At 44.4% G+C, this 24,786-nt stretch overlaps 1 protein-coding gene across 19 annotated transcripts in view; it reads right to left on the reverse strand.

Moving 5' to 3' along the window:
- Positions 1-24,786, reverse strand: part of MITF (melanocyte inducing transcription factor) — a 173,800-nt gene that overhangs the window by 50,234 nt on the left and 98,780 nt on the right. For all 19 annotated transcript variants that reach the window (XM_030568175.1, XM_030568161.1, XM_030568160.1 and 16 more), the window contains one exon: positions 13,136-13,382. In XM_030568175.1, coding sequence (XP_030424035.1) covers positions 13,136-13,382 — 247 coding nt within the window. The remainder of the gene's footprint in view (positions 1-13,135; positions 13,383-24,786) is intronic.

The following is a 24,786-nucleotide window of genomic DNA, read 5'->3' on the forward strand; positions in this document are numbered from 1 at the left end:
ACCAAAATTTGAGAGTTGATTTATTTAAATACAGAAGGTTAAAAAAAATCAAGTAGTGATTTAAAAGACATCATTCATCATAAGCAGCAGACCTCGGGCAAAATCTTGCTCGTGGGTCTAACTCACACCAGAGAGGAACAGTGCTGGCACTAGGGTAGTGGTTACACCATGCTGCCAGCTGTGGGCAACAATGAATATACAGTAAAATGGCTAGCGGAAAGTGCTGTGTTGACCGTCTGATCACTGCTCCGTGAAGGAGCAAGGAACCGGCAGGCCCAACCAAATGTCCAGCCATCACTTCAGGCTGCTTAGCTGCTTCTCTATACTAGTGCTTAAGCAAGATTCCAGCCTAATACTTCCTTGGCTACTGCATGGGTGGCAGGAGCAGAGCGGAAAGGCTCCTTATACTCCATTTCGCACACTTCACCAGCATAAAACAAGGCAGGATTTTGCCCTAGGACACAAGGAGGTGGTCTACGGCAAAGCCATGAATACACACTGTTCAGTATCACTGCACAGAAAATTCTACCAACTAAATGATCACCAGCTCAGTCACTTTAGTCTTAAAACATAGAAGCATGTAAAATTCAGCTGGTTAGCCTATTTTTCTATAGAATACAGTTTTTTTAATATTATGTGCACATAGATAATGCCGACTGTATTTATATGCACCAGTCACTGCCAGTCCAGCCTACAATTTTAATCTTTCCTTTTTTCAGTTCAAACTCTGGCATTGAGCTCTGCTCCCAAAATGCTCTACTTTGCCAAGCTGTGGCTTGAAACTATTTGTAGACACTGCTCTGTTAAGATCATTCTCATTTTACTGAGCACGAATACAAATGAATTGGTTCCAGCCCATGGAACATTTAATCCAACTATCTAATAAGGCCTTTCTAAAGCAATGAGCAACACTTACTGGAGTTTATCAATGGACTAAGCCTGAGAATGTACAATTCAAGGGGACATTGAGGTGTTCGTAGGGTCTAGCAAGTTAGATTAATTTGCAAAGACACACTTGCAGGATGCATGGCTCAAGCCTACGTTTGTTTTCATTGGATGGCATTGTATTTTCCCCACTGTTTAAACCTAAAAACCCTTTCTTGTAGTTTTGCTCTGCTTCAATGCATTTCAGTGACACCCTCCCTGCTGCTCTTCTGCTTGTTCCATAGGCATTTTCTATTACTTTGAAGATTCCAGCACCTTCATATTCTCCTCACATTCTCTTCCCTCCTCTGGTCCCTCCTGCTCACATAACACCACTCTTCTTAGTGCTCCTTCTCCTGTTGCTCCTGCGACCTCATCCATGCATTCTGCTGTGATCAGATTCTTCTGGAAGTGCATGTTTGATGCAAGCAAATCAATGCATTAGCCATGATGCACATTAACACACGGCATCCATTCTCTGCTCAGTCAGGGCACTGCAGTGGGCTGTTTATGCATCAATGCTGACTGGAGGAAGGGCTTGTTGCAGCCATAGTTAATGTCTTTAGCTGGTGGGCCATGGAAGCTCTGCAATGCTTCTAAGATCCACAGCTACAGAGACAAACTGCAACACCCCTTCCACAAGGTCTAATGCTTCAGACTCCATGGAGCACGCTCAGAGGTTCACACAGCCAGAGAAACCGTTTAAAGAACTGGTTAGCCAAAATTATTGGTCTCTCCCTGAAGGATTTAACAGGTGATTGGACTGACTGAGATCACGCTTAGAATTGGATTACCTGCAACAGGCTGAGTGATCACTAACCCATGTGGCTGCACAACCCAAGAATTTTGGAATGGTGGCATTTGAGCAGCATGAGCTCTTGCCTTCTAGATGACTGAAATTCTTTGTGAGAACATGAAATCTCTCTTTTCACTGCTGGATGTTATTGCGGGATCACAGGTAAATTTGGAACTGCAAGGTTGTACTGCAAAGATCCAGCTAATCCTCAGCATGGACATGCTAACATTTAGCATCAGATCACCTTTAAATCTTCTCATCTGCTCTCTGCCCACTAAACCATTTCTCCTCAGGTTTATTCTAACACACTAACCCCTTCAGCAGAAGCAAGCAGCCACTAAACAGCCTGCCAACGATTTCCCCCCACTCCTTTCTCCTTCCTTTAGTATCCCTCAAAAGTGAAGTTTTCCTGCCAAGTAATTCCTACTGACACTCTGGAATGGGGAGATTAAGTCTTGGGTAAGCACCAGCTTTTTCTTAAAACTGCAGCTAATCAAAGAGTCTTTATTGCAGATGGTTCGGCTATCACCTACTGTTAGCATCCATGGAATTAGTGACAAGACCCAGGTCAAGCGTATTATATAAACTGTTAGGGCTTGAGCAATGAGCAACTTGTATGTATTATTTTACCTTTAAGTTCAAGTACTGTAGTATGTATTTTTGATCACTAGCGACCACTTTGCCACACTGAATTTCTATATTTTCTCTCTGCCACTTGACCGAGGACTCCCAGTACAAGCAGTCTCCAAAGCAAAGCTACAGATTATCCTCAGGTTCTGATTCTAAATCTTGGGTGAACATTTTTAAATGACCTCTGACCCAAGACACAAGAACCCAAGTATATCAGGCCACAGTTAGTCAGACAGGTACTTTTATTTAAATAAAAACTTAGAGTTCCTGCAGCAGACTCTTTATGCACAGATGTTTATGTTTATCTCAGAAATCTTCAGGAAGACTACCTCCCGCCATCCCCCCAAACCTACTGTAATGAAGCTTCCTAGAATTCACGAAGAGTATGAAGAGAAACTGGTCTCTCAGTACTAACTGGTCTGACCCCCCACCTCCAAAAATATCACTTTCATGTCAAGATTGTCCATTATGTTTACTGCCCCCAACTGCTTAACTAACCTACTAAAAACTGGAGCTCAAACACGCAAAATCAACTTGCTATCATACACCTTTTAAATCAACCTGCAATAAGAAAAGAAAGTCATGAAACACAAATCAAGTGCACCAGTACTGTGGTAGGTGCTAAAATTTCACTGTTCCTGTTCTTCTGGGCTGCAAAATACATCTCCCTTAAGGAAACAGATCATGTAGTTTCAATTCTGTTTCCAGCTGGAGACACAAAGTTCTACGCACACAGTATTTCTTGGTAGCAGGGAAATACATCTCCCATAAGGAAACAGATCATGTAGTTTCAATTCTGTTTCCAGCTGGAGACACAAAGTTCTGCTGTAAGTAAAGAGCACACAGTATTTCTTGGGAACAGGGCATATTATTGCAGGAGCAGTAAGAGAACCAGACTATTTCTGGACAGCTGCATATAGCAGTTAATTCGTACCACCCAAAAGGCCTTCTGGCATTTTACAGATAGCAAATACAGACATGGTGTCTGGTCCAATTTTTTTTTTAAATGCAACACAATGCATCAGCATGCAGACACCAGGGCAGCTGAGAGATGAGAAGGAAGGACAACTATTTGACTATGTGACCTGGGATTCAGTGCGTGTGCAGCCATTTAGGCGGACTAGGCAGTTGCCTAGGGCGCCGAGATTTGAGGGCGGCAAAAAGCGCCCCCCAATTTTTTTTTAAAATGGTTGAGCAGCCGCTGCTGCTGGGATAGAGAGGGAGTCTGAGCTGCCGGCGGCAGCCAGCAGCCCAAGGTGTCCCCCGGGTCAGGGCGCCGCGGCGGCAGCCGGCAGCCCAGGGTGTCCCCCGGGTCAGGGCGCCGCCGCGGCAGCCGGCAGCCCAGGGTGTCCCCCGGGTCAGGGCGCCGCCGGAGGGGGCGGCAGGCAGCTCCCATGGAGCTGCCGCAATGGTACCTGCGGGAGGTCCGGTGCTCCGAGGCTTGAGTGGAGCTGCCGCAGTCGTGCCTGCGGGCAGACGGTCGGCTGTTCGCGCGGCTCCGGTGGACCTCCCGCAGACACCACTGCGGCAGCTCCACAGGAGCAACGGAGCACCGGACTGCCTGCAGGCACCACTGCGGCAGCTCCACCGGAGCAGCGGGACCGGCGCGCAGGGCGGCGAAATTGCTGTGCGCCTAGGGCGCTCAAAACCCTAGCACCGGTCCTGCTGGGATCCGATAATTACTAAGTAACTAAAACAGAGAAAATAAATCTATAAGATACGTAATAATTTATTGTAGGCAGTGCATCAGGAATGAGATTAACTGAGCAGTTGGGCATTCAGTGAGCCTTCACAGCTATTTGAGATTTTCTGTTCAACTGTTCGTATTAGGACACAGCATGTGTTCTACTTGGATCGGCAACAGATTAATCTATTGCAGCATCAGCAGAGACCAACAGTGAATGCTTCCAAGGCCGGCAAAAAGGGGCTGGGGAAGGAGCCCCAAGCCACAAATTTTGGCTCTGGGCTCTGAAGAGCACAAATTTCAATGTGTTAGGAATCTGGAAGTGTTGATTTAGGTCCCTTTCTAAAAGGAAAAGGACATCATACAAGGTGGATGTGAGGTACACACTCTTCATCTAATAGCTTTTATAACTGGAGATATACCTATCTCCTAGAACTGGAAGGGACCTAGAAAGGTTATTGAGTCCAGCCCCCTGCCTTCACTAGCAGGACCAAGTACTGATTTTTGCCCCAAATCCCTAAATGGCCCCTTCAAGGACTGAACACACAAGCCTCACAAGCCTGGGCTTGGCAGGCCAATGCTCAAACCACTGAGCTATCCCTCCCCCCTTGCATGAAGGAGTTTCCTTTCACATTTAATGCTGCAGGGACTGGAACCATAAAGAGAAAAAAGCTACTGCCTTACCTTGGAGTAATTGCTTAAACCAACAAGCATAAAAGGGAGGGCCCTTCAAGTGAGGTTCATTCAGGATACCTCCATGCTGAAACTGAAGGTGCGACTGCAGCCAATGTAGCCAAGCTAGCTCAGATACAGCTAGCTTGAGTGACAATACCGGTGAAGCTGCAGCAGCATAGGCTAGCCCTTACATACTCTTAGTGGCAGGTATGAATGATGGGGCACTTCGAGGGTAGCTATCTTTGGGGAGGAAGAGCATGTGCTATCCTGAAGCACAAAGCAGGAGTGGATATTCTCCAACCTGCCATAAAGAGAGTGATTTTATTTTGCACGTTGCCGAACTGCTTTGTTGATATGCTCTAAAACGAAAGGAATGGTTTGTTCATATTCTCTAGGAACAGGCAGAAAAAGGACAAAGGGCAATTTTAACAACCTGAATGAAGGAGATGTTGGAGAGGTTTATGTTTTGTTACCAGGATTCTGTTTGTGCAATGCCCTGAAATCGATCTAGGCCACCGTAAAAACTAGGGTGACCAGATGTCTCGATAAAATCAGGACTGTCCTGATATTTATCCCTTTGTCCCGCGTCCCAATCAATGTATGATCGGGATGCCATTTCTCCCAATATTCAGGTAAGGAGGCAAGCGGGCGGGAAGTGCTGAACCCATGGGGGCTCTGGGGCTGGAGCACCGACGGAGAAAAATTGCAGCCAAGCTCCCCGCTCCTCGCCTCCTTCTCTTCCACCCCCCTACCCCACACCTCGCTCCTCCTCCCCTCCAGCGCTTCCCACTGCCTAACAGCTGTTTGGTGGCGCTTAGCACTTTCCAGGAGGGAGGGGGGAGAAGCAGGGATGCGGTGCACTCAGGGGAGGAGGTGGAGAAGAGGCAGGGAAGGGGTGGGGACTTGGGGGAAAAGGGGTGGAAAGCAAGTGGGGCGGTGCAGGGGCAGGAAGAGGCAGGGGGCGGGCGAGCACCCACCTAGCAGAGGGGAAGTCGACACCGTAGGGGTGAGTGGCGAGCGGGGTGATGAAGAGGTGAGCGGCGAGTGAGCGAGTGGATGGTCAGCGAGTAGGGGACTGAGGAGGGATGCAGCAAGCCAGTGGCTGGCTGGGGGATGAGGAAGGGCGCGGTGGGAGGGCCAAGCGGGAAGGTGGTGGAAACTGGGGAAGAGTGGGGGTGGAGCCCGGGAGGAGCGGCAGTGGACTGTGGGCAGGGCTGATGGCACCCCAATGTATCCCAATATTTTAGTGTGCCGATCTGGTCGCCCTTGTATAAACAAATCAATAACAAACATTGGAACTCTTGGCAGAGAGACTTCAAGTAGCAAAGAAAGTCCATTAACCGTCAAAACTGCATGGGACCCAGTTTCTTGGGATGTGGAGTTTGAATCCAGTGATGCCCAGGAGACATATATGCAGCTGTACAGTGGGGAAGCTTCCTTCTCAACTCTCTGACAGCGAGCATAAATATTGAGACAAACATGCAGTAGGAAGACCACAGATTTACTGCTATGCTACAGATGAAACTGAACAGAAATCTTGCATTGGAAAGGAGCAACAGCTGGTGCCAGCCACAGCAGTAGCATTAGCAGTTGTCTAAGTGAGTAATTCAGGGAACAGCTACTACACTGCTCCACCTGACACAGAAGACCCACTGGATTCACTTTAGGGGCTGGTTTTGATCAGTATCTGGGTAACGTAACTAGAATTGATGCATTAAGACTGCCAGGGAGTTAGACAGTGAGGTCAGCACAAAAACAAAATTTGGCCCCAACATAAGCAGTAGCAGTTCTCACTGACTGAATTGAGAATTGTACTCTCTGATACTAGGCCTGAATTTGGTCCAGAGTATTTCTGCCAGATATTATTATTAGCAATAGTTTGTGTTACCATAGTGCCTAAGAGCCTAAGTCATGGACCAGGATCCCATTCTGCTAGATGCTGTACAAACACAGAACAGAAAGACAGCCCCTACTCTGAAGGGCTTATAATCTAAGTATAAGCAAGAGACAAGAGATGGATATAGCTGGACAAATGGGGAACAATATTGGTCAACACAATAGGCAGTGGTTTGAGTACAGCAGCAGCCTAACCAATGTCAAGTTTGTTTGTTGGTTTTTTGTTTGTTTGTTTGTTTGTTTAGAGGACTCACAGCAAAGGAGAGTTAAAGGATCCAACTCATGTAAAGCAATGGAATTTAATTCATTAAATGGAATTTACATCAGGGTAAAATTAGTTTAAGTGAGAGGAGGAGGAAGATGAGATGATATCCTCAGTATTTTATCTGCCAGGAAGTCTGTGCTCTGCTTTGGCATCTAGTGTCCTTGTTCAAACCATAGTCTGCTGGACATGCAATGTGTGAATTACAAATAAAAACTAGGATAATGTGTTTGAAGTTAAAGTAAGGGCTTGGTTACACTCAAAACTTCAAAGCGCTGCTGCGGGAGTGCTGCCATGGCAGTGCTTTGAAGTTTTGAGTGTGGTCGCAGCGCCAGCACTGGGAGAGAGCTCTCCCAGTGCTGCACGTACTCCACTTCCTCGCGGGGATTAGCTTGCAGTGCTGTTTACACTGGCACTTTGCAGCGCTGTATCTTGCAGTGCTCAGAGGGGTGTTTTTTTCACCCCCCAAGCGAGAAAGTTGCAGCGCTGTAAAGCGCCAGTGTAGCCAAGGCCCAAGTATCTCCCCCATATGCTTCACCTGATAAATAAATACTGTTCACAAATGTTATACAATTATATTCACTTGCCTCACATTGTCATTTCTGACCCATCTCAGGCCATAAGTACACAATCTTCATTTCACACACACTTGCAGCCATCTGCTTGGCCTCCATCCTACTGCTCTCTATCATCCCAATAACACCCACCAATCAAAGAAAATCCTACAACAACCAGAGGAGACCTCAAAGAGCCCAGATTCAGATGCTTGTGAGGTAAGGAAGGAAGGAAGCAAGGTCTGAAGCCAGTGATTCCTAATTGAGAACACCCAGGGCAAGGGCCAGCTCGCCACATTAGCTTGAGTAACTCAATCAATCTCTGTGATGTCACTGGGGAAAGAGAGACAGCCACTCAGATCACACGCCATTTAAGATGTTATAGGCAGAAGCTGGAACTGGGCAACAGGGGATGGATCACTTGATAATTGCCCTGTTCAGTTCATTGCCTTTGAAGTTCTGACAGTGGCCAATGCCAGAAGACAGGATACTGGGCTAGATAAACCACTGATCTGACTCAGTCTGGCTGTTCTTAAGTCAAAATGAATACCTTAAATTTTGCCCAGAAGTCAGATAGCCAGTTCAGACCATAGAACACAGGTGAGATTTCATTCGGTGAAGCACCATTTAACAATCAAACAGCCTCGTTCTACAGCTGCTGCAATTTCTGAACAGTGTGAAGATGCAGCCCCATGTCACACTCACAATATGGTAAATCCAACCTGAAGGACCCACATGTGTTTGCATCCTAAAGAAAAAACTGAAATCTTGCCAAGCACAGATCGTAAGATACATTCTTGGCAGTTGCTGGTATCTGAGCACACAGAAGCAGCTGGGGAATCAAGCAGCAACCTAAATTGTGAACCTTGGAAGTTAGAAGCAAACAATCGCTATAACCAGAGTGATTTCTGCCAGTGGTTTTCCCAATCAGCGTAATCTCAGTCTTAATACAATCTAGGTTCTAAATCTCATCCAAGCCATGATTCTTCCCAAGTCTCCCACGTAAGTCTGTCCACCAGTATGGCTGGAAGAGATGGAAACAAATGTCCGTGTGTCATCAGCACACTGAAGACGCTATACTCCAAACCTCTTTGCTAATCCCTTAGCAGTCTCAAATACTTGGACTTGAACACAAAATGAATTGTACCATGTGGAATGCTGTGTAGACTCTCCAGTACCACCTTCCTGGATTTCTCACCAAGAAGTTGAGCCACATCAAAGGCAGCTCAGAGGCAGTCTTTCAGATCTTCCTTCCTTCACGACTAGGAGGAGATCAGCCACCAACACAACCAAAGTAGTTTCTATACCATGTAAAGGCCTAAATCCAAATTGACTGGAATCAAAGATACACAAAGAGTTGAGATATAATTGGATTTGCTTTATGGAAGACTGCAGCAAGTAGTCTTCAAGACAAGGCAATAGAAAAAAGGTGACACTTTACCCAGGTTAGTATCTAGTATCCAACACAATTTAAAGATTTACTTCTCTAACTGGTTTGTAAGGTACCCAGGAGTCTGCACACTCTCACTACATATAGAACATAAATAGAGAAAAACACTTTCAAGAGAACCCTTGTGAAGCACAACTGATGCAATTTCTTCAGTGAAAGGGCCTCAGGACAGAACTGTGCCGGTACCAATTAATAAAAATATATTCCATACAAATGAAAGCCTTAAACTCACATGTTCCCCAGTTCAGAACTTTGTCCTCTGGAGAACAACTCAAGGACCAAACAAACATTCAGGTTGGACAAAACATTAAACAACCCTTCCGTCCCACCAAAAAAATTTGTTTTCAAAAAGTATATAAAACTAAAGAACACTGGGATGAAAGAAGTTACTGCGTTTAAAAATTAAAAAAAGTCCATATCACTTAGCCAAAATACGTGGAACCATTTTAAGAAGTTAGACTTACTTACAAAAATGCTAAATTCCTCCATATAGATAAAAATAGTTTGTGTTTCACACTTTAAAAATGGATTCAGATCTGACATTAACATAGTATGGAATTCAGGGCCTTGGAAATCCTCCAGTAAACAAGGTATTTAATTAACACATTTTAAATTATTTTGCCCTATTTTTGATGCACAGTACGTCTAAGTCAGTTTGCATCAGTCTCAAGTCACTCTGTGACGTCTCTGCAGTTTAGCTCTCAGTGTTAATTCAGGCCAATGGGAAATCGATAACAGGATGTGGTTAATCGGATGCATTCCTCATGAAAATTTAAAGCAGCCTGCATCTATTCTGTACAGCCAGTTTCAGCTTTGCAGGAGCATAATGGAATGCCACAACAAATCCTATTACAACACAGGATCCTAACAGATATTGCTGCAGCTGCATGAGACCTTCTCCCAGAGAAGATCAATTAATTACCCTTCACCAAGCAATAGAAATTTTCATTCTGACAGGTGTTTTCTTACTACACTAAGTTACCCCACTTCAGAGATGAAACCTTCAATTAGGAGCCCATAGTTAGGCACATTAAATCATATTCATTCATGGGAGCCATAAAAAACATATTACATTTTATTATGCAATTTTGAGAGTGCTATAGTTATATAAAATGGGCTAACATGAGTTACTCTTCTTTTGCTGTATTAAGTACCTTCATAACAGACAGTGTATGTTTGTATTAATTACTGTTTTATTAGCACACAGCTAATAAATATCACTATCCATTTACACTGGGTGAATGTGGCACAGGAGTTAAATGAGTTGGACAATGAAACACTTCACTGTAAAACAGAAAGGTAAATAATTTATTTAACACATGTTCCTAGGCCAATTTTCACGTTTTTATGTATTTTGTGATACCCAATTTCTTTTCCAAAAATCTGATTTTTGAAAAGTAAGTTTCTATCCAAAATCCCATTTGTTTACACTATAACCTTCAGCAACTCTGCTTTTAAAAAGTCACTTGGCACATTAACGTTTATGAAAGCACAGAAGTCCTAGTTTAGTCTAGCATTTTGTTCAGTCATTAAACCCAGACTATCAGGATAATAAACCTTCTATCATAATGACCTACTCATAATTAAAGCTTACGTCCAGACTTTATGGAAGCTGGTCCATAGTTCAAAACAGATGACGTATAAAATATCAACTCTGATGAACTGATATGCAGCAAATGAAGAGTTCCTCAATATACAGCTGGCTGTCAGTTTCTCTTATATAAAGATACCCTGGTATCAATTCCACAATTAAATCTGACTGCTTCTCTAAAACATACGTGTACTTCTGTGGTGAAGTTCTTGTCACACTGTTATCCTTGGGAATTTTGCCATAGACTTCTGTAGAATCAATGTCATGCCTGGAATTTTTGTGTGTTATGATTTTTATATAGAACCTCATCCACATTAAAAGTAACAGAAAATGATCAAATTCTAGCAACTTCCAGAAATAAATGAAAAATAAAAAGTTTTATGGATTCTCCCCTTCCACGGAGTGTCAGACATTTCACTAACTATGGTGCTCAGAGTACATGGGTTTGCATAATGGTTGCACTTGCTGATGCAGATGGTGCTAGCACAGATATTTATTTTACTCTAAGATATAAATCAGTAAGTCATCATGGAGTGGCACATAAGATACCTGCGATCAGTGTCTCTGGTAGATAGTTTTCCTCCTGCATTGCCTACATGGATTTGGGGGTAGACTGTGCTTTCAAGGCACAGCCCAGAGTAAGGGAGCTACAGAATGCCCTGCATCACGTGGAAAAACAGGAAGCAGTGGGAGGCAAAATACCTCCTTCTGCACACTGGGGGCACACTTACTACTATTCCCCTTTATAGGGTGGAGCCCCCTTCTCCCACCAATTCTGGGGCACGGTCTTCCCTAGGGAAGTAGTGAGGTGGCTTTTCTGAGCACAAGGATCTCACTTCTTCCTGATCCCCAGGCATCATGCCTAGCAAACTTCATGCCTCTCGCAATTGCGCGTGTGTGGGGCCAAGCAGACTCTGACCCCTTAAAATTTTATGTTATTAAATAACTGACCCTCAGGTACCTCCTGCCAGCTTCTTTCTATTGGAGCCTCTGCTATTACTTCAGGCACCATCGAAAAATAAGAGAGTGCCCCTTCTCTCATGTAAAAAGGCGGCTACAAAATAATAAATCTATAGCATCTTACTAATACTACTGCTGTGATTCTGGCAGTCACATAACAAACAGGACATTAAATATTTCCAGTAGAGATCAAATTTAGCAGAAACAAGCCAAAAACGTTGCTATAATTAAATGCCAAAAGGCGGCATAAAACATTCCACATACCCAGTGGGAGATTCGGAAATAAAGCTCTTTCACTGAGACTCTGAATGCATCATCGCTCCCTTGTTAATTCAAGTGTATTCTGAATAGGAGACTATTTCACATAACAGGCTACACCTACCAGCTAGGTGTGCATTCAAACTACACGACAGCATTTACGCAAGAAACTCAGTACATTTCTTCAGCACAAATAATTTATTTTCCAGTCAAACATTCTTTGTTCATTTTAATAGCTTCTGTATTAGAGGGAAGAGTCAGAAAATTAGAGCCCGAATCAAAATTCAGATACCTTCTTTAATGTCCTTCCTCCTCATGGCCAACACATATAAATGCTGTACTCAAATCTGATCCTATTTATTTTTTGCAGAACTCCAATAACGGCACTTTTACCATTCTTTTTATTTAATATGACAATACTAACTCCGCTATAAGTGATAATGTATTAACGATAACTAAAAATACCTGTACAAAACTTGTGGGATAACGCAAGTGTACATAGTTTGCTTTAAGATACATTTATTTTAAATCTACCACACTATTCTTAAAACGAATCTTAAAATGGAGTTGACACACAGAAATGCCAGCACTACACCATACTCTGAAAATATTCTATTGTAACCAACTTCAATTGGATTTACTGGTTTACAGTTTGCTTACTGGCCAGAAAGAGTTACTAAACCTTCATATTGTAATAAAAAGTAAACAAAGAAGGAGTTGCACGTGGTAGATAAAATTCAGTATTTGCATACTTCCCGCGCTTTACTTTGATGTCGCATTATTTCATTTATCTTTTCTATCATTTTATATGTTCTTTTAACAAGGCATTTCACGCTACACTACTCTATCTCAACTTCCCCAACATGTGTGAAAGGAAGTCTGTTCTTGTTACAGTTTTTCCTCAGTAATTAGCAAACTACATAGTCTCCGGCAGCAAGATACTAACAAGCTCCTACAGTTTCTAGTCTAACAAGGAACTCAAAGCTACCAATAGCAGTCAAAACATTTGAGCAAAAAGGATTACAATGGCTAGTTGCAAAAGGCTGGAAACTCACCCGTATTCCAGATTAAGTCTTTCTGAGAAGATCTTTTGTAATGGGTTTTGATTCAGTATTTAAAACAATTATTGATCAGAAATTAATTTGTTTTAAATGGAAGGCTGGTTTGAAATATCAATTATTTTAAGAGGGAATCTTTAAATATGTGAAAGACAGACATTTTCAAACAAAAAGTGTGTTAGTTTTGCAACTAGCATTGCATCTGAGATCAAGTTAAAAACTTCTCATTCTTCTCTGGTACTGGGACACTGAGTTAAAACTAAAAATGAAACCAGACCCTACAGCCTATTTGTGAAGTTTAGTTGCCATGAACATCAGTAACCATGTCACTATTACATAGACTATGTTTAGACAAGTATGAGAGCCAGTGAACTGAACAAAAGTCACGCTCACTTACCTTGAGGACTTCCATTGGCACCTGGGTTGGAGGGGGCAGGTTAGAGGGGACGCTGACGTTGATGGCTGGTGTCTGACTGAGTGGTACTCTCTGCTGCATGAACTGGGCTGCTTGCTGCTTCTGTTGCTGCTCTCGACGCTCTTGCTCCTGCATCTGCTCACGCATGAGCTGCTGTCGTAACAAAATCCTTGATGTCATAGTGGAGGAGCTTAAGGGAGGCTTGGAAGCTCCAGGATGCTCGGAACTGCTGTGGGAAGACCAAAGCCACAGACATCTCAGTTTCCCCATCTAGAATAATTATTTTTTGTGATTGCACAGTTACGTTAAGTGTGAAACAAAGTGGCTCTCACACATACGAGAATGAGTAATAATACGCTGCTCACGGTAAATTGGAATTTGGAGCTGATCTATTTTAGGTCCTTAGAAGCCAAATTAAGCTAAATTAACCTGATTACGTCTAACCATTATTTTCAAGTGTCGATCTCTAGCAGCAAAGATGAAACTTAAGTTTTAGAAGTCTAATGCTCATTAACATCTAATAGAAATACAGCATCCCGTTGAGTCCTGTTGTAGCATGACTATAATTCTTTCATACTCCCATTTATAGTGGCAATATTTTTATTAATTAAAAATCAAAAGACTGTATTTAGCATCTTAAGTTTAAGAGGACTTTATGCAACCCTTTACGTAGGCACTAGGGGTAGGGGAGAATTCCCAGAATTACTGAGGCCTGGGGCGAAAGTTCCACCACGTGTTCCTGCCTCCTTGAGAGCATCTGGAAACCCCTCCATACTAACTTGGTGTTCAAGGGTGGGTTGGGGCAGCAGCTCCTTGCACTACATTGGAGTTCTAGTAGATTTGCTAGTAGCACTCTCTTCAGGGGCGACCACCACTTGTGACAGTATCAACTCACTTTGAGGGCACTAGTAGGCCTGAAGTGAGGAGTGGAATGTGGGCGTAGGTAGGGAAACCAAAGCAATAGCTCGTAATGGATCCATGCTAGGAGGGGAAGTGAAGGGTATGAAGGGCATATGGGAGTAGCTGAAAGAGGCCCTTTGCAATGTGGTTTTTCCACAGATGGAATGATCTGGCCCGTACTTTGTTCACAACACAATGATCAATACAAGTCCCATATTTTACATATATAAAAACGACACAGGAAAAGCAGACAGAGAAAGAGAATAAAAGAAACGGGAAAGGTTGAAGACAAGATATTTGAAGAGGACACGATATTTGTTTTTTCCTGAACACGTGACACAATCTGAAGCGTAAAAGGAAGACTCCGTGCCGGTTCACATTATTCAACCTGTTCATTTTATATCCCATCTACCAGGGACTGCTGTAATCAAACAAATACTTGACCAAGGGCAACTTTGGGAGGTTAGGAAAGTTTCTGGTTCATTCCCATTCTGATCCATTTCACATATGCCACTTTTTAAAACACACACACACACACACACACACACACACACACACCCACCCCATATTGTAAAATATTTTTATTTGAGCTGATTTTTTCCAATTACTATGCTGTATAATGGCATGTATTATATTTAGATTTGCTATAATTATTACAGTCACTTCATATTGAGATTCTATTTACAAGTAGTTTACAAAGAGTTAATAAATGAGTAACAGATTTTGTGTTTTACAGTGGTATATAAAGTAGTATGTGGTATATAGATGATTACAAGTACATCAGTAGAAGGTATTTTAAGTGATTATAAGCCACCGATTTACCTCTCGCATGCTATAGCAATCTACAATAGCCAATTAATCACTCATTAAACCCCTTTAAAAATGGAATCTTAATAAAAAATAACCATTATTTCTATGGTGTCTTTCATCCAAGAAGAACCCAAAATAATTTAAAACCACTGAGCAGCACATCTATGGAAGGTAGGCAAGTGCATTTTAGATGGTTAAAGCTACTCAGCAGTTAAGAACAGATAATATTACAGAAATAACGCATCCACACAAAAGTCTCTTTTAGGTATGTATACACCCCTCCCGCCCAAGTACAGACATGAATTTGTTGCTTGAACCTGTAGGATCAAACCCACAGCATATGCCAAGTTCATACAGTAGGACTGGGATTTTCAAAAGCCGTTAACATCTATTGAAGTCAGAAACAAAGAGCACTAACACCTGCTATGTCTGACTTATTAAGATCCAGATCCCAACACCTCCCAAAAGAAATCTCAGCTGCAAAACACTTTTTCTGATTAGATTAAATGTTAATTTAACAGCATTAATCACACAAAAATTAAATGGTACAGTGAAACCCTGCTATAACACGATGATTGGGGTCCAAAAAATTTGATCGCGCTAAATGCGGGGTCACGGTATAGCAGGATTTACCATTTCAAGCTTGTCAGTTTCAAGCCAGTCGATTTCTCTTGGGCAGAAAACTACTTTCATTTGCGAACTGCCCATAACAGTAACTGAAAGGGTGCAGCTCCAGTAGTGGGGGCTCTCAGCCATGCAGCAGGAGAGGGAAACACTTGGGGAGAGTAGGGGAGACGTGCAAGGGGCAGAGGAAGAGCGAGGAGCACCTGGGGAGGAGAACAGCTCTTCTCACCAAAACGGTAAGTGGGCGTAGGCAGGAAGAGGCAGTGGGGAAGGCACATTCCATTTTTTTTTTTTCCTTCAGGGGCGCTCCAGCCTCTTTTTTCCTTTTTTGCGCTTTGGCGACATTCCAGATACTTTTTGTTTTTTGGCCTGGGGCTGTCAGAGCCACCTTACAATCACGTTATAGCCAAATCTGCGTTATTGCAGGGCTTCCCTGTATTAGGCCCATTACATTTAAAATGTATGAGGCTTTCAAATGACAGAAACGACATTAACATGTTAAAGTGCAGCCATTCCAGTCAAGTGACACCATTGCATAAGTAAAGGGCCAGATTTTCAGAAGTGCTCAGCACCCAGCACCTCCCATTGAGAAATCTGATCCTCAGGTGCTCAACACCCAATAGTTCCCATTGCTCTCAGTGGGAGCTGAGCTCCCCAGCAAATCTGGCAAGCGATGTTTAGAACCAGTATGTTAAAATTAAATTGTTCACATTAGGATTAAAAAGGGAAATGGGTTATTTTGTTTAAATAACATTAAATCCAGATTTTCCAGAGCGCACAATCTAATTTTCCTTTAAAAAAAAAAAAAAAGAGGCGGGGGGGGAAGAGAAGAGGCTGTGCTGCTATTTAAGGCCTGTCAGGTTGAAACATTCCCAGAGAGACTGATCCTTTTGATAAAACAAGAGAAAACCTTTGTGGTGAAACTAATGCAGCTGTGGAATAATCGTACTAATTAGCTGCTCAAGACAAGTCATTGACTGTGATACTCACAAAAAGAGCCTGTGAATACAAAGAGAATACAAAAAGTATTCTCACATCCTAAACCCATCACAGTTTTCTTTATCTTTGTTCAAGTTTGGAAGAGCTTTTAAAAAGACATTCACACATTTCCAAACTGCGGAGAGGTTCTATTTAAATAGCTGCTTACTAAAATAGCTACAGGTTAGAGCTGAAATACCATTTCAGCTGCAAAATAACAAGGATCAATCCCACTCCTATTCAAGTCAATGGATATTTTATTTAGGTTTATAGACATGCTGAAGAGGGTGCCCATCCACATGCTCTAGGCGTCGTTGGCAGAGATTACAAATACATGACAAATTTAGCTAATAGATATCCCACTCCAGTCCCTCCTCAAAACAATTTACCCCTCCATTCTTCCCCCCACCCTCATGACAGTTGAAAATGGGGCAGGGGGATAGATGAGCCTTGCAAGGCACCTTGAAGTTCAAATCAGAGCTATTTTGAACCAAACAAGGGGGAAGTGAATTTCGAAGCTGTAGGGCTTTTTCAAAGAACGGCCTGCCAGCAACCCCGCCTCACTTACACCGATGAGGCCACAGCTCAAGGACCTCTGCTGCTCTCAGCTATGGCAGCATGCCATGAGGCGAGAGACTGTCTCGGTTTTGTCATTTATTTCTATGGGTACAGGAGCAGGCCCACTGTCTTTAATGGAAATTCATCTTATAAAACTCTTCAACATTCTCCTGCCATGAGTGCAGAAGACTGGACTAGATGACCTCTGGCGGTCCCTTCAAATCCTACGATTTATGATCCTACGATTTTAAGTTCTTAAAAAAAAAAAAAAGGTCAGTCCTTCAGAAATGACTTAGATAACCTGGCAACAAACTCATCTGATCTCTGACTTTAAGTCTATTGATCTTATAGGTCTCTTCAAAGTTTTGGGCTACTGGAAAGACATTGTTTTGGGTGTGACTGACTTGGCAATAGAAGATCTGAGAGTATACTCCTAACACAAACGCCATAAAGGCAAGACAAAAGGAGCCTGATCTTTTTCACATCCAAAACATCAGATCCGGGGGGGGCCAGATGAGAGGAGAAGAACAAGCTCCTGAGATTACAGAATGTTCTGTTCATCTTTAATACTCAGAAGAAGCTAGAAACAAATTATTTAGCAGCAAAAGAATTTAGTGAGCTAAGCAGATGTGTAGCTCAGTTTTTATTCATGCACAAACTGGTTACATAAGGGAAGTAGCCAATATAGTTCAGTTATTCCTAAAACTGACAGGATTCTGTTAGTGGCACACACCATAGCGCTCACACTGGAATGGAAGCTCTGAAGTTGAGGAACTTTCTGCTCTGACCCCTTTTCCAGTTGAGTAACTTGGCCCAAATGAAACTTATATGGGTGCAATATTCCATATTGCATCTACTACCTTCTTTAGTAAAACAAGTTACACTTTGGGGGTGGAGGGGCAGTGCACAAACTTACCCTCCTCACACTTGTTCTACTGACACCTACATGCTCACATAAAGGTACTAAAACTGGTCAACCCTAGAGTCTTCAGACAGCAGCCTCTGTCCTGCAAAAGAGCAAAGTACTTGCATTACAATTACCTCCTCAGCCTTCAGGGCTCCGGGGTCAAGAAGAACTTAATTGATTTTCTGCTATCATATCGGTGATGTGGAGCCCGTGAAGGGAAAAGACTATATCTTCTGCAAGGAGGAGGGGTCAGTGATAGACACAGCTGGTAGGGACTGCTCCATCTGTCCAGACACTAAGCACAGCTGCCTCTTGTCTTTATGGCACAGGGGTGACCTTGGCACCTCTAGCTGGTCATGTGCAAGGAAGGAGGGGAAGAGGTGCTTTTAAAAAAGCGACAGTTGACACTCTCATTTGCCCCCTTTTCTTAATCAGCACAAAGAGGCAAAGTTGGCTCTTTCCTAAAGTGCTGCTGCTCCTTCTCCAATAGGGAGTTCCCCTACATGAGTGGGAAGGCTGTCAGGCAAGTGGCAAATGATTTTTAATAGATGCATTGGATCCTCCTGCTAACCCTTCCCTTAGTGGGTTAGGTTCAGTCACTTTTTTTTGTACAATATGATGCATGAGGCCACCCATGGCCGTTACAAGATCGTCTGGGCTGCTGTGCCTTCTGTGGGATGGACTGTCCAGTCCTAGGTCTTCTTCCATCAGACCCAGCTGCCCAAACTAGAGACCTGGACAAGACTGGATTGAGTGAAACTCAATGTGGACCGAATTCAAAGGTTGTACGTTCCCTGCCAAAGGGTCAGCATCCTTGTGTCATAACTAGAAAGGGAAGGGTAACAACCTTCCTGTAGACAATACTATAAAATCCCTCCTGGCCAGAGGCACCAACATCCTTTTACCAATAAAGGATTGAGAAGCTTAGGTAACCTGGCTGACACCTGACCCAAAGAACCAATAAGGGGACAAGATACTTTCAAAACTTGGGGGGGTGGGGAGGGCCTTTTGTTTGTGTGCTCTGTTTCCAGGGTGTTCGCTCTTGGGAATAAGAGGGACCGGACATCAACCCATGTTCTCCAAATCTTTCTGCACAAGTCTCTCCTATTTGAAACTTGTGAATAACAGCCAGGCAAGGCGGGTTAGTTTTATCTTGTTTTTCTCAACTTGTGAATATTCCTTTTGCTAGAGGTTTACCTCTGTTCGCTGTAATTTTGAACCTAAGGCTTGGGGGGTTCCTCTGGGCTCTCTGAATCTGATTACCCTGTAAAGTTATTTTCCATTCTGATTTTACAGAGATGAAGTTTACCTTCTCTTTTAATAAAATTCTTCTTTTAAGAACCAAGGGTTTTGGATCTGTGTTCACCAGGACTAATTGGTGAGGGGATTACGAAGCCTTCCCAAGGAAAGAGATATAGGGGCTTGGGGCGATATTTCTCAAGCCTACCCAGGAAAAGGGGTGTAAGGGATTGGAGGGATATTTTGGGGGAAAAGGAACTCCAAGTGGTCCTTTCCCTGTTGCTTTTTAAAGCACTTGGTGGTGGCAGAGTGCCAGATTTTAACCTAAGATGGTAGAAATAAGCTGAGGGACTTTCATGTGGGTCCTCATATCTGTATCCTAGAGTTCAGAATGGAGACGGAAACTTGATAATCCCCCCTCAAGGAAATTCACAATCGAGGGCCTCTTTGGAAATCTCAGGTGGCAGGAATGGCCACTGCCACTGACCAGAAACATTCCAACCTTCTCTTCTTGATACACTTCACCACAATGAGCCACAACTGCCACTTCCAATTGTGATTATCTGCCACTCTGCCACCCCTGCAACTGGGTCTACCCCAGAAGGTCAGCTAGCCAAGACACTGGGGAAACCCCCTTATTTTGTGAAGAGTGTGTGTAATGAGATGGGTTTCAGTGGCAGCCATGTTAGTCTGTTTTAACCAAAAAATAAGGAGTCCCTGTGGCACCTTAGGGTACATCTACACTACCTGCCGGATCGGCAGGCAGCATTCGATGTATTGGGGATCGATTTATCGCATCTCATCTGGATGCGATAAACTGATCCGCAAATTGATGCCTGGACTCCACCTCCGCAGGAGGAGTAAGTGGAGTCAACAGGGGAACTGCAGCAGTCGACTTGCCGCCGTGTGAGGACGGCCAGGTAAGTCGAACTAAGATACTTCAACTTCAGCTACGCGAACAGTGAATAGCATAGCTGAGGTTGTGTATCTTAGTTTGAAACCGCCCCCCATTAGTGTAGCCCAGGCCTTACAGACTAGCTTATGCCCAAATAAATTTGTTAGTCTCTAAGGTGCCACAAGGACTCCTCATTTGGGGGGGCGGAGGGGAAATGCGATTGTTAACCACACAAGGTTTGGAATCTCAGTTTTAAATCTCACCCAGACTGCATTTCTGACAGCAGAGCCCCTAACACCATGCCCAGGCATGATTCACACTAATTCAAGTGGTCTACCTTTTCCCAACTAATATTTGTAATTATAGGTTATTAGAAGATTTTATGAACTGTCACACATTTTTTTATACAACTGAGCTCACAATTTAATTATTATAATAGGTGGTATGGTCACCTGCTCTGAATGCCCACCAGCTTCTTATGAGAATCATCTTTGACTCTGACTCAGTAAAAGCAGGATGGACAACAACCCAGACCCCAACACCCCCTGCCCCGCCCCCTTACACACACACACACACACACACACACCAAGACATAATAAGTGGATGTCATCAGACACCGGTCCCTCACAGACATCCTTCCCAGTAGTATACCAGATTTGGATCAGGACAGAACATCCAGGAGGTGCATAATGCATTTAGTGGCCTCTATGCTGCCCATCCAACAGCGTGAGGACTAACCCCTTGTACACTCCTGTGTAACTAATGAATTGTTTAACTCTGTAGCAGGAAAGCTCTGTAACAAAGGCCTAGTCTACACTACGCGTTTAAACCGATTTTAGCAGCGTTAAACCGATTTAACGCTGTACCCATCCACACGAGGCCCTTTATATCGATATAAAGGGCTCTTTAAATTGGTTTCTGTACTCCTCCCCAACGAGAGGAGTAGCACTAAAATCGGTATTACCATATCGGATTAGGGTTAGTGTGTCCGCAAATCGACGGTATTGGCCTCCAGGCAGTATCCCACAGTGCACCACTGTGACCGCTCTGGAAAGCAATCTGAACTCAGATGCACTGGCCAGGTATACAGGAAAAGCCCCGCGAACTTTTGAATTGCATTTCCTGTTTGGCCAGCGTGGAGCTCTCATCAGCACAGGTGACCACGATCAGCACAGGTAACAATGCAGTCTCCTGAGAATTGAAAAAGAGCTCCAGCATGGACCGCACGGGAGGTACTGGATCTGATCGCTATATAAGAAGAGGATTCAGTGCTAACAGAACTCCGTTCCAAAAGACGAAATGAAAAAACATTTGAAAAAATTTCCAAGGCTATGACGGAGAAAGGCCACAGCAGGGACTCAGTGCAGTGCAGAGTGAAAGTTAAGGAGCTCAGACAAGCCCTACCAGAAAACCAAAGAAGCAAATGGAAGGTCCGGGGCAGGGCCGGAAACATGCCGCTTCTACGCTGAGCTGCATGCAATTCTAGGGGAGTGCGCCACCAGTACCCCACCCCTGTCCATGGATTTGGAGGCGGGGGTTGTAATCTCAGCCATCGCTGAGGATTCTGTGGATGGGGAAGATGACGAGGAGGAAAAGCTTTCGGAGAGCACACAGCACTCCGTCAGCCCCAACAGCCAGGAGCTTTTTCTCACCCAGGCGGAATTACCCTCCCAGCCCTCCCAAGCCACTAGCCCAGACAGTGAAGCCATGGAAGCGACCTCTGGTGAGTGTACCTTTGTAAATATAAAACATGGTTTAAAAGCAAGTGTTTTTTAATGATTGATTTGCCCTGAGGACTTGGGATGCATTCGCAGCCAGTACAGTTATTGGAAAAGTTTGTTAACATGTCTGGGGATGGAGCGGAAATCCTCCAGGGACATCTCCATGAAGTGCTCCTGGAGGTACTCCAAGATCCTTTGCAGAAGGTTTCTGGGCAAGGCAGCCTTATTCCGTCCACCACGGTAGGACACTTGACCACGCCATGCATGTAGCAAGTAATCGAGTATCATTGCATGACAAAGCATAGCTGCGTATGGTCCCAGTGATTTCTGGCATTCAAGAAACATCCGTTCTTTATCTCGCTGTGTCATCCTCAGGAGAGCGATATCGTTCATGGTAACCTGGTTGAAATTTAGGAATTTAAGTAAGGGGACAGAGATGGCCATTCCTAGTGGGCTGTTTACCTGTTGCTTAAAAGAAATCCTTCCTTGCACGTAGCCAAGCGGGGGGAGGGGAGGGGAATAGCGCTGAGTTTTTTGCGTTTGGCTATCAGGGATCTTCCCTGCTACCAGCCACGCGGTGGGGGAGAGGAAGGGGGGTGATTAGCAGTGATCTTCCATGATACCAGCCATGCGGTGGGGGAGGGGTAAAGCGATCATCCCACAGAATTGGAGGGGGGGTGGCTTCTGCTGCTGCATGTTAACAGGAAAGAAGCATCACTGAACGGGATTTCTTGGTATTTGGGAAAGGAGGGCACTGTGTATATGAAGGCTGCAGAAGCCGAAAGACAATGGCTTACCATGGCTGTATGCAAGCTGAATTCTGATGCCCGGGCCTGCGTCTGTGAGATCTCTAACACCAGAGCTGCGAGCACTCAATATTAAGATGCAAAATGCGACCTTGTAGTGAAATCACACGTGCTATGTAAGGTGAATAGTGTTGTTCACTGTGAAAGAGTATAACCACTGTTCTGTAAATGTATCTTTTTAAATACTTCTCTCTCTTTTTTCCCTCCTTCATGCAGCTGCAAATTTTTCAAGCCTCCCTACTTCATCCCAAAGGCTATCTCAAATAAGGCAGAGGAAAAAGAAGACGCGAGACGAAATGTTCTCAGAAATCATGGAAGTGACCCGCAATGAAAGAGCTCATCTGAATGAGTGGAAGGACGTGGTATCAAATTACAGGAAAGATGTCAATGAACGTGAGGATAGGAGGGACCAACGTGAGGATAGGAGAGAAGCTTGAGATGAGAGGTGGCGGCAGGAAGATCAGAGGTGTAGGCAGGAAGGTCAGCGGTGGCGGGATGCAACGCTGGGGCTGCTGCGTGATCAAATTGATATCCTCCGACGTCTGGTGGAGCTTCAGGAAGAGCAGCGGGATCACAGAGTGCTGCTGCAGCCCCTGTGTAACCACCCTTACCACTCACCATGTTCCATGTCTTCCTCGCCCAGACGTGTAAGAACACGTGGGGGAAGGCTTCGTGCACCTGCCCACTCCACCCCCGTGGATAGCCCAACCAAAAGGCTGTCATTACATTGAAATGTTTTTAGTGGCCTTTTCCTTCCCTCCTATCCTCCTCCCAAACCACCCCTGGGATAACTTGTCAGTTCTCTCCCTCTTTTTATAATGACTTTTTAATAAAGAATACATGATTTTTAAACGATAGTGACTTTATTTCCTTAAGCAAGCTGTAATTGAAGGGGGAAGGTGGATTGTTTACAGGGAATGAGTCAATCAAGGGGGGGTTCATGAAGGGGAAAAAAAAACACAAAACAGTTACACCGTACCCTGGCCCATGATGAAACTCGTTTTCAAAGCTTCTCTGATGCGCACCACTTCCTGGTGTGCTCTTTTAATCGCCCTGGTGTCTGGCTGCGCATAATCAGCGGCCAGGTGATTTGCCTCAGCCTCCCACCCCGCCATAAAGGTCTCCCCCTTACTCTCACAGAGATTGTGGAGCACACAGCAAGCAGCAATAACGAAGGGGACATTGGTTTGGCTGAAGTCTGAGCAAGTCAGTAATGTGCGCCAACGCGCCTTTAAACGGCCAAATGCACATTCTACCACCATTCTGCACTTGCTCAGCCTGTAGTTGAACAGCTCCTGACTACTGTCCAGGCTGCCTGTGTATGGCTTCATGAGCCATGGCATCAAGGGGTAGGCTAGGTCACCCAGGATAACTACAGGCATTTCAACATCCCCAACTGTTATTTTCTGGTCTGGGAAGTAATTCCCTTGCTGCAGCCGTTTAAATAGAGTTGTGTTCCTGAAGACGCGAGTGTCATGAACCCTTCCTGGCCATTCCACGTGGATGTTGGTGAAATATCCCTTGTGATCCACTAGTGCTTGCAGCACCATTGAAAAGTACCCCTTGCGGTTTACGTACTGGGTGCCCTGGTGCTCCGGTGCCAAGATAGGGATATGGGTTCCATCTATCGCCCCCCCACACTTAGGGAATCCCATTGCAGCAAAGCCATCCACTGTGACCTGCAGGCTTCCCAGAGTCACAACCTTTCGCATCAGCAGCAGCTTAATGATTGCTTTGGCTACTTGCATCATAGCAGCCCCCACAGTAGATTTGCCCACTCCAAATTGATTCCTGACTGACTGGTAGCTGTCTGGCGTTGCAAGCTTCCAGAGGGCTATTGTCACTCACTTCTCCACTGTGAGGGCTGCTCTCATCTTGGTATTCTGGCGTTTCAGGGCAGGGGAAAGCAAGTCACAAAGTTCCATGAAAGTGCTCTTACATATGCGAAAGTTTCGCAGCCACGGCGAATCATCCCACACCTGCAAAACTATGCGGTCCCACCAGTTTGTGGTTGTTTCCCGGGCCCCAAATCGGCGTTCAATGGCTAGAATCTACCCCATTACCACCAGGATCTCCAAAGCGCAGGGGCCCACGGTTTGAGAGAATTCTGTGTCCATGTCCTCATCACTCTCGTTGCCGTGCTGCTGTAGCCGCCTCCTCCTGCTCGCCTGGCTTTGCAGGTCCCGGTTCAGCAT

The sequence above is a fragment of the Gopherus evgoodei genome, chromosome 7 (assembly GCF_007399415.2).
Source record: "Gopherus evgoodei ecotype Sinaloan lineage chromosome 7, rGopEvg1_v1.p, whole genome shotgun sequence".
Lineage (NCBI taxonomy): Eukaryota > Metazoa > Chordata > Testudines > Testudinidae > Gopherus > Gopherus evgoodei.